Consider the following 11,498-nt stretch of genomic DNA (forward strand, 5'->3'; position numbering starts at 1 on the left):
AATTTTATATTTATTATAAAATATTTAATAGGGATAAATATAAAAAGATAAAGTTAGTTAAAAAGTAGATAATTATTTTATTGGGATGAGATTCGATTAAAAATTTCTTATATTTTGAGTGAAAGAAATATTTTTTTTGTTTAAATACTCTTTTTTTTCCTTAATCTAAATAAACATTAGATGTTTCGTGTTAATTCTCTAAAGAATAATCTTATTATGCCACAATGGTGCATTTTTAAAATAAATTTACTATATAAATTCATCAACTTTGGAGTGCAACATATCTACATGTGTATATATCATATAAAAATGACAATAAATAATGTTAACCAAACTCTTAAAAAAAAAAAAAACAGCAGACGCTCGTAGATAATCATGTAGTATTATTTGTTTAGAAAGGATGGGCAATTGATCCGATTCAGACATGTCACTCTCGCCTCCCACCCAACGTCACCTTTAACGGGGCATAAAATAATGGTTCGAAATGTTTATATATTCAGCCACTTCTTGTTAATCGCGGTCACACGTGTCTGAGTCTGATTGGCTAGAAGGATCTCGCATCCAACCACATAACTTCTGTCCTGAGGAAGGGTCCACCAGAGTATCTGCGTCAATGTCATCGCACGTCACACTGACACACACAGGATAAATCATCATACACGGCAAGCAAGCAAGCAACGCTGACATAACACAACACTTGCTCTCTCATCACTTTCTGGCCAAACAGGGGGTCCACCCCTTCCGGTACCGGACGATCATGCCTCGAGATACGTACCAGAAGACTCTTCTTTGCATGATTTGATTGAGAGGGGGAGACCCTTGAATTCTGGTTCCCCGCCTCCGATCACGTTGCGTTTCGTTACAGCTCAAAGTTAAAATTGAAAATGCCGCATTTGTAATCTGCTATGAAGATCCAACGGCCATGAGACCATGAAGACAGGCTCTTTTTCTGTCCACCGTCGTCTTCTCCAGCTTTTAGGCTCTCCCGGCGCTCACAACAAGGCAGGCTCAAAAAGAGAAGCTTAGCGGCAGAGTAAAGGAGCGTGCGCGGGACGGAGAACTTTTAACAGCCCACCTATACCAGAACCGGATTTAGAGAGGGTTTAAAATAACCCATGTCCCTTTTTTTTTTTTTTGTGGGGCCTGAAAATAACCCGTATCTTACCCAATATAAGTTTCTCTTATTATATTCCACGTTACATCTGCGATTCAGCAAATTTTGTACTTCGTAATAAGAGAGCCGTTTCCATGAACACCCCGGGGGTCTACTCATGTTCCATCCATCTTGAACAAAATCAAATTACACCAACCAATAGTTATATATATATATATATATATATATGCGCCCGTGCGCGCATGTATTTATCCATGGTCAGCACAAAATCAAGGACTTGAGACGTCCAAGAGTCTAACGGATTTGCTCACTTACTGAAACAGAAATCGGATCAAAGCAGGAATTTTAAAAAGAAAGAAAGAAAGAAAGAAAATAAACATATTCGGTTCATGAAATCACGGTCAAGACAAGCTAATCAAGATCTATCACAGAGCTAGTCCTGTCCGTACGCAGACGGGGCAGGTGTTCTTGATCCCCAGCCATTTTCTGATACACTCATAGTGAAACTTGTGCCGGCAATCCAGGACCCCAATGTCCTCCCCATTAGCATAATTGTCCTACAGATGGTTTCAAGAGCATATATATCAATTAAATTTGGCAGGAGGCCCCAAAATCAATTATAGAAGTTGTTACAATAATTGGCAGGAGGCAGGAATGTGCACTAGCAAGGGAATCGACACAATTAAATATCATCGATAACAATGATTATAGGGAGGAGAGAACTACTAGGGAGCTCTCACTAAATTAGTGACAGATCAGATGAGATAACAGTGAAAAAAATAAAAGAAGTAATTTTCATGGCCACATCTTGGTTTTGAGTGAATCAAAATGGGGCAGACCTCACCTGACATACACAACAGGATTCAACACTTTCTGGAGTGGTCACGCTGGAGGATTGGAACTCTTCAAGCCTAAGGTGTACCATAATATCTTTTTCACTCAATCCAAGTATAGGTTGCCTATTCTCCTGCAGCTCCAGATAATTATTTTCACATAAATATTCCCCTCAAAATAATGGTAAAGTTCAGGTCAAATTATTTATTTTAAACTTGGCAATATTTAGGAAGTTTATCTTCACTAGCAAGATCTTACTAAACACGAAATTTATATTTTCTTTTCAGGTTTACAAAAGTTGTACTTCATCCTGTTCTTCCTCTTCATTATTATTATCCCCAAGCAAAAATAGTAGAAGTAAATAATCAATGATCAGTAATTCCTGTCGAACCATTAGTAATTACAGATTAGAGGTTTATAACTAAAGAACAGGATACTTACAATGAAAATGAAAATCAATCAACTAATCATTTATTTATATTTTGCGTCTCGTATGCCTGGGACTCCTAGTTGTAGGTCTTAGGTGTTGGCGTCTTGGCACTAGGGTCCGAGGTCTTGGTTTGTGGTTTTTTGGTTCCCCCTTTTTGCCCCAAAATGGAACCCGCAGTGTTCCACCATCATACGCAAGGGAACATTAATAAAGTTTAGATGCAAAGAAAAAAAATTAAAACAAATAAGCTCATAATATATATATTTGTCAACGTGACATCACAAGAAAATTCAAGATCAAATCACACCACAAGCGATAAAGTTTGGATATTTGGAATCATTTATACAAAATGATAGTGAAATTGATGAAAATATTGCACAATATAATACAAACTCAAAAGTTCAAATGGAGAAAGACTACAAAAATTATTTGTTATTGAAAAGTATCTAATAAGTCTAAAGGAAAGTTTTATCAAACTATAATAAAAATAATAATACTATATGATTATAAATGTTGAGCTTTCAAGAGACAGTAAGAATATAAAGTTGGGGTAATAAAAAGAAAAATGTCGAGGCAAATATGTGGGCATACAAAAAAGAAGATTCATAACAAGCATATACAAGAAGTTGGTGTGGCATCTATTGAAGAGAAAAAAAATAGGAAATCATTTAAGGTGTTTTAGACATGTACGAGAAAGGTCATTGCCTCATTGGAGGCTCCAATAAGGAGAATAGAAACAATTGAGTCTTCTGAAGAAAAGTGGAAGAAAACTAAAGAAAACACTCAATGAAGTTATTAAATAGCACTTTTTGACTAACAATATATTCATAAATTTATTTATTATTAACAGAGTGCAATGGTGTTGTGCAATTTATATAACTGACCTCATCTAATAGGTAAGGCTTCTTGTTGCCGAAGTGATACCACCAAAATTACATTCCAACCTACATGTACTCCTCAAGGTTAGCAGCTTTTTATGAGTCTGAGTTCCTTACTACTAGCCAGTGATGTAAAAGCTACACCCAACATTCTAGGGTATTCTAAGGCTGACCTAGTGCAATCAGAAATGTTTAGATGAGCATCCCTCATTGGTATTCTCAAATTCTACTCACTTGGATCAAGGAAGTAGAGACGTGTCTAAACGTGTCTAAATCAGGATCTTGGCTTGGCTCTGGATTTAGGGGATGTTCTTTGATTTTGGATTGGGGGCCTGGCTACTCTAGTATGGCACACAGGCTATTTCCTACAGATAAAATATGCATGCTTTCAGTGGGAACCAACCTGTGGCTGCATGGATCTACCATTGCGCAGGTGTTGCATGACATTTCGAACCTTTTGCATATGGGAACGCAAAAGACGTTAGACTGGATAGAAATTATATTAATTACCAAATCAGTTATCAATTAATATAGCCAATAAAAGGAAATTACACACAAAACGAAAGTTCTGCACCTGCCTAATCTCATATAGATAGCATCCTAACATTTGCTACATGAAAGTATCCAAGACGATACAGTGCTTACACAGTATAAGGGCCGTTGATTTGCCATATTGCAGCAACTGTATAATACTATTAAGACTTGAAAGTATCTTGATGAATGAAGCTAAATGCAGAAAGTAAATTATCCTTTTTGGGAAGGAGGGTTAAGGCATCAATGCCACTAATCATTACGTGAATTCTCAAACTTCAGAGATAATATGGAGTGACAGGATATGGAGCTTGAAGGGTTAAGTCTTGAGATAAAAAGAAAGAGTCTGAGCCAATGCTAGGCTTGTCCGAATCCTAGGAAATTGGGGTAGGCTTTTAAACCCTATGGGAAAATGGGATGCGCTGAACTCTTCTTTTGCATTAACTAATAACAATAATGCAACATCTTGACATTCAAAATTAGGTATAAGGAGGGACATCATCTTCAGTTTGAAGAATCTTAAGGCATAAATCTACAGTCATCAGACTCCAATTTTCCTGGCAAAACACAAACTTGATCCACTTTTCTGTACAATCATTTTATGTCCCATCTCAAACGATTCACTGCAGTTGTAATAGTTCTCAAGCCTCTTTCCGTTCATTCTGTATTAAGAAAAAATCTTGCCAACAAAACTATGCATTTGTCCAACACCCCCTCCACATGTAAGTTTGAAGTTTTTAGAATATTGCATATTCACGCATTACAAATCAATTATTTTCTGCCAAGCTATCAAGTTTACATCATCCAATATTCCCTGTTTGACCTCAGAATATAGAAAACATTAATATTTAGCTGGTCTTAACAATAAGTTCACAATACATGAAAGTTGAGACCTTCAAAAAAGACATTCATCAAAGCATACCTCAGTTAACAGATTGTTTCTAGCTTCAACAGTAATAGGAGGTCCAATATTAAGATAAGATTGATTCTCAGATCTTTGTGACGTTCTGAACTGGTTCTGAAATCCAGCACTACTAACTACAACAGCCAAGTCCCTTTCTTGAGAGATTGCTGGAGAGTTTAAATCAAGTTCGATATTTCTGCTTTGCCTTGGGAAACCAATAGATGCAGCTGCAGAGAGGTTCCCAACTCCCAATAACATTGGCATATGCTGTTCAAAAGCATTGGACCAAGGGACACCTGTAGGAGCATTCAATATATAACTGTGTGAAAAAGGACCATAATGCAGAGGGGAAGCAAAATTTCCAAGAAAGTTTGCAGTTCCATTGTCAACACTCAAGTTTGCTAGATAAGGTGACTGAGCTCCCCTTCTGGTTTGAGAAGCAACCATTATATTTCTTGGAATGTTGTCAGGGTTTCTGCCTCCTGGAATGATATAAACAGGCGAAAATGGAGGTGCAATGCTTCTTGGCCCCATAACATTAAACCAACGGGCAGGCACTAGAATCTCATGAAAATTAGGAAATTGCACAAATGGCTGCACGTAGGGAACCACACCAACTGAAGCTTGTGCTTGGATAAAGAAATGAGGATGGTCTCGTTGGTGATACTGAGGTGTTTGTCCATACAAAAGACTATGAAAGTTCCTTCCCTGCCCCATTGACAAATAGCTGGATGGTACAGAGGCTAGAGGACTAGCATCTGTGTGATTATTGCTTTGAAAGTGTCTAATTTGTCTAGCACGACTTAAGCGTAGCATGTTATAAACTGGCCTGGTGATACCGTGATCAATTCCTGCCTCAAATGAAAATAGAGAACTATTAGCAGAACCATGCCTAGCTTCATTCAATTGATGCATGTTAGAAACTGGCCTAATAGTCTCATGACCGAATTCAGCATCAAACTGTTGTTGGCGGATATTTGAAGCGCTAATACAAGGAGCTATTATGTTCAAGCTGTTACTACCTGCCTCAAATGAAAATAGAGAACTATTAGCAGAGCCATGCCTAGCTTCATTCAATAGTCGCATGTTAGAAACTGGCCTTATAGTCTCATGACTAAATTCAGCATCAAATTGTTGTTGGCGGATATTTGCGGCACTAATATAAGGAGCTATTATGTCCAAGCTGTTACTGGCATTGACTTGGACAGTAGCAGCCTGCAATATGGGGATCCTAGCTTGCACAGCTGATCTAGAACTTTCACCAGTTAACACTTCTCTAGAAGCATGTTCAGGAGATCTATTGGAGGACAAATAACTCATGTTCACTAAGCAGTTATCCACTCCTTGTCGATCCACTACATATGAGCTTCCACCATCAATTGCCATTAAATCAGATAAATTAGTGTCACTCTGATTGTCTGGTACATCAGGTGCAAATGAATGTAGGCACAAACCTACCGACACATTCTGATTGGTTTCATGATTATTTTCCACATATTCTGTATTTAAGTCCAGGTTATGATGGATAACACCTACACCGCGATCATTGCTTCGAACAATATTAAGATGCTCTTGATAAGGGAGAAAATTTGGATTAAAACTATTTGGGAAACTTTGAATGCTTCCAGTACAAGAACTTGATGAAGCAACTCTCAGGGCTTCACTTGATTCCCAATGGTTGGCCACACTTTGGATGCTTTCATTAGAATTGTTTTGACCTAAACCACCAGTAACAGTGAGGACACAGTTGAGCAAATGCCAGCAAATATATGATGCATCTATCCTTAATAATATCACAAAATCAGGTCCATATTAAAAGATTACAGGATGGGGTAGGCAGAGTTACCTTGATGGTTCATCATTGCTTATAAGGTACCTCCCAGGAAAGTATACCGAAAAGTAACACAAGATCACATAGTGCGACTATCCAGCAAAGTCATTCGGTCTACAAAAGAACCAAGCAGTTGAATGATACATAAAATACAGAATACCTTTCCCTTCAAACTAAAATAAGAAGTTACAGAAGTATTTAGGATTAATATTTTATACCATAAGTAGCCAAAATTGCAGAAGTACTTAGTTAAAGAAAAATACATTAATAGAATTCATAAAGGGATAGTAGTTTAATCAAATGGCATCACAATTCATTTTAAGAAAAAAGAATGGAATTATAAATGCATTGATTATCATACTTGGATCAGGATCAGAGTCAGGATCTACCATCTCCAGACAAAACAAAATAAAAATGTATACGTCTTGCATCATATTCAGAGGCCTAATTGTCACCTCAAAAACTCACAACCCATCCTACTTCTACTCACTAAATATGCCCCTAGCGCATTTAGAAACCAAGTTTTCAGTTTATCAATTGAATGATCAGGAATATCAATTCCAGGCCTCCAAGTATAGTCCGCAAATGCATCCTTCTACTATTTTTGCATTGTGAAGGATCCGTTTTCTTAGATTAGTAACCTCCAATGCAAAAAATTTCTTCACACAGGCCAAGTGAATGGGATGTAGCACATCTAATCTGGCAGTATCTCTAGTTTTGGTAGGGAAGAATAAATACATTTTACAAAGTTATGAATAACTACTGGAAGGTATTTAAACTCGGCTCACAAAACTGAAATATAAATTCGAGCTTACAAACATTTAAGATAAAGATATTTGTACTTTGAGTATAGATAACCATATGCAGAACATATTCTATAAAAATGTTATAATAAAGCAGCAGATAGTCAATTCGATCATAATTGATACATATTAATTAAATAAAAACTAGAAGCATAATGAGAAGATAGAAGTAAATAGACAAACTTTATCAATAATCAAACCTTGATACACTAAAATGAAAGGTGCAAATCAGCTAATTTGCTAAGTCAATTATCAGTAGGAAAGGGAGTGAATATACGATCTCACATAATTAAGCTGCAAAGCCAAAAATGGGAAAGATTATATTAATGCAAAGTAATGATAAAATTCATGAATGGAAAAATGAAATCAAAGAGCAATATCCCAAATAATAATCGGCAATTGTTGGCACACGATACATGCAATACAATAAACCAAAGTGACCAGATAATGGCAATTATGTAACGCTAAAGCTCACATTTAAACAGATTGATACGTGAGCTGATAAAGTTAAAAAGACGTACAGGATTCAGTTTTGAGATTTAGAATATTACAACAATAAGCATATTGTCTCAGTTATAACCAAAAACATAGAAGAAATCTGCACTAAACATTACCACCCACACCCCTGGTGATAAGCTACACAGAATATTACAACAATAAATATGATAGAAATACAGTAATACAATTAAGCAGTAAGATTAACGATCATTCAAGGGGGATACACAATCCCTTCATGCAAGAAACAACAATCACCAGTTCTATACCTTAAGCTCATATTTTTTTATGCATGCGAGAATAAAAGGTCAGAAAAATCTTGACTGGAGAATACATAAGCATCTCTCACTAAACATGTTTGGCTGTAACTCAAAACATTTACAGCCAAGCAAGCTTCATGTAGCACTATAGGCACTAAAGCTTGTAGGGCGGTTCTGTGGCAATATGGAAGATTTATAGCTTTGCAAGTTTCATGCAGCTATTCTTTCTGTATTTGAAGTGCTTGCTATGTGTATAACAGCTAAATAGGGCCACAAACATAATTTAAATCATTATGAGAGGCTGAAAACTAGCAACCTTCACCATTGGCACATTTTGGTCTTCTTGCAGCCCCGGATTAATGACTATCACTTGAAGGCACTAAAGTTAGGCAAGCCTTATCTCTTCATCCACTTTTCTTCTCCCCGGATTCAGACCTTCCTCACCCTCTCCTCTAATTCACAACCACCTGCAATACACTTTCCTCAAATGCAAGCACCTGCTCTGAATCCACTGCCATACCAAAACCTCCAGTAGTACCACCTCTCACAACTTCATAAGTGTCAATCAATCAGCAGACCAGAGCTTCCAACCCTGACAAACCTCCTGTTTTTTTCTTTAATGTATTAGTAACATATCACTGTTTTTTATTCTGAGTCAGTGCTCTCGATTTAAGTTATATAAAGTTTCACCACACAATTGAGTTCCAAGAATGCAGAATCTACTAGAAAATGTTGCTATGTTCCCAATACCAAAGTAAGGAAAACTTGCATGCCATTTTCGTCATAAGGGTTACAACTTACAAGCAAAAGATCACCAGAGCTATAGATCATTTAATTGGGGGAGAAAGAAACAAAAGGAAAGAATGCTAAAATTCGCCTTTCATACCACAACAAGTGAGAGAACAGATCACACAATATGATACCCAAAACACTGACATCAAGGAACAAATAAGTTTGGTGAATTTCAACAACAGAAGATAGGATAAGATGGAGGAAATTATTGGTAAAACTCCCATCAATGCAGCTGGATGGTGATAGCATCCTCCTCATATCATCCTCTTGATATGGTGGATGAACAAGAGAGAAGATTCGGAGAATAAAGAGGGATTGCCTGATGATTATCATTATGATGATTTTCTGCTTGACTAAGCGATCAAATAAGTACATATATATATATATATATTTTTTTTTTTCCCTTTATTATAACCAAAGTACAACCTTAGCCAGAGGTATTAACTGCATAAACCTAAGTGTCAACAATGGAAGTCGTCTATTTCAACAACGCCCAAAAGCTATTCATGGGAATGCGAAGTCATTAACTTATATAAAGTCCTACAAAAGTTTCATGTGTTGATTGCAATTACATTATTATATCAATCTACCAAATGATAGCCATATTGGATGGTAAAAAGCATATAGATAAGATGAAAACACCCAAAGCATATTGATATTTGATAAAGAATAACAAGGAAGGTAGTTGAAAGGAATTCTCTCTCTCCCGTAAACATATCTATAACAAATTGACGGTGTAAATATGCTATCTTCATTTACCAGTGTTTCCAATTACTAATTACTAAATGAAATAAGCAGGCAGCGGGAGAATTAGTGAGAGAAAAATGAATAATACACTTGACAGTAGTTGTTTCTTCTTCTTCTTCTAGTCAAGCTCAACAAAAAACATGTGTGGCTTCTTTTATACTTCTCAAGCATAAAGTGTTCTTGGGACACTCAAAAATTGAGAATTCAAACATAAAGTCGTGATAACCATTTGATTAACTCCATTTGCCTAAACTCTGATCCAAAGTCATAACGCATATAAGGGAGAAAATGACCCTAACATGGCCAATCATGAAATGCATTATGCTCACATGGTTAGATTACAATTCTCCCAAACAAGGACTACGTTAAAAACTGAGATTGAGATACCAACTAACAAGTTGCAAAAGAATATAAAATCCAAAGACAAGATGCACGGCCAGTACAAAAAAAATTGATGAACCCCCAAACTCTTAAAAACGTAGAACATCTATTCACAGAAGAGGAGTGAGGATAGACAAAACCCACCGACCGATGAAATTGCAAAAGTAAGAAGAAGAATTGAGTGTATACCCAGTAGAGAAAAAGAATCCCCGGTGGGGTAGCTCAAAGTTGACGGCTTCGGCGACGATCTTGCTCAGTCTCCTATGTTGCACACTTTCAGCGTCTCTGCGAAGTTTGAACAGTCCGAAAGCAAAGATGGAATCTCTTATGGATCGAACTGAAGTGAGGTATCGGTGAAACTGTTTGGATTTGCATTGAATTCCAATGCCAGGTTTCATTCCATGAATGAGTTTCATAATGGTACAAAAAAACCAGAAACCCAGATAATAAGGCGACGGGGTCATGGCTGGGTTCTGCTAGGGTTTGTAACGCTACTAGGAGCCTTAATCCTGGACGCCCCGTGGCATGAATTCCCGGTTCTCTGCATGGAGGCCGTTTCTTCCTCGTTTTCTCCACCTCCTTGCATCTCAGGCCTGCTTTTATTGCTTCCAGACCCTTCTCTTCTGTTTTTCCCCCTTTACTGTGTCGTCAACAGCGATGCTCACTGGAAGGGGAAGTTGGAACTTGGAACCTCCCGCCCACGCTTTGCATGCAGCACGATCACTATATTCACCACCCAGTTTTATTACTTTCTTTGTAGTTTAACGAGAGCATGTCCCTGTGAGCGTTAATGATATTTTTTATTAAAAAAAAAGTTATTGTTGTTTTCACTGTAGAAAAAACAGTAACAAAGAATTGTATTTTACAAAACAAAAGGGCAATTTTTTTTTATAAAGGTATATTTTTGCCCTTTAAATTTTTTTAAAAAGCATCAAATATTTTAAAATATTTGTTAAAAGTAATTAAAATGTAGCACCCAACACACTGGTGTTAAATAGTAAAAAAAGCGGTTAGAGAATGTTTCTGTGAATTGAAAATGCTGATGTCGACTTAGTTGATTGTGGAGAAATGAAATAGCAACCTTGACCCCCTATTTTCTTTTTTATTATTATTTATTATACTCTCCAACAGTACCTATGCTGGTACGCTATCCTTTCCTTCAAGATACATCAAGATCTTCTCAACTTAACTTCCAACTTGCCGCCTTCTTCTTCCCCTATTCGAACACACTTCATAACACATATCTTCTCATCTTTCCTTCTCATTCATGTTTGCCTTCATCCCTTGAGAGAGACCGCTCGTTATAGTAACAACCTCCAACTCTCAATAATGCAGAGCTTCGAGACCGCTCAGTCCACCACATAGCAACTTTATTTCCACCCTTCCTTCTTTCTTCGGTATGCTCTGCCTATCTTCTTTATTTTTGCATTTTGTGATCTGTTGTGAAGTTGAGCTTGTCTATGTTTCTTTAGTTTGAAACAGGGGTGACAATGCCAAG

The 11,498-nt window shown here is 36.9% G+C and overlaps 1 protein-coding gene across 1 annotated transcript; it reads right to left on the reverse strand.

Moving 5' to 3' along the window:
- Window positions 1-1,357: 1,357 nt before the first annotated feature.
- LOC129284540 (uncharacterized) lies at window positions 1,358-10,676 on the reverse strand. The gene is made up of 5 exons (XM_054920055.1): window positions 10,190-10,676; window positions 6,538-6,636; window positions 4,710-6,409; window positions 1,959-2,081; window positions 1,358-1,671 (listed from the first exon to the last, which is right to left on the reverse strand). Exons 2-5 carry the CDS (start codon window positions 6,551-6,553, stop codon window positions 1,540-1,542), a joined length of 1,971 nt encoding a protein of 656 aa, XP_054776030.1. The 5' UTR covers window positions 6,554-6,636; window positions 10,190-10,676; the 3' UTR covers window positions 1,358-1,539.
- Between the last annotated feature and the right edge of the window lie 822 nt (window positions 10,677-11,498).

This window comes from Prosopis cineraria, unplaced genomic scaffold (genome assembly GCF_029017545.1).
Source record: "Prosopis cineraria cultivar Desert tree isolate PC_DT_omini unplaced genomic scaffold, ASM2901754v1 PC10, whole genome shotgun sequence".
NCBI classification, from domain to species: domain Eukaryota; kingdom Viridiplantae; phylum Streptophyta; class Magnoliopsida; order Fabales; family Fabaceae; genus Prosopis; species Prosopis cineraria.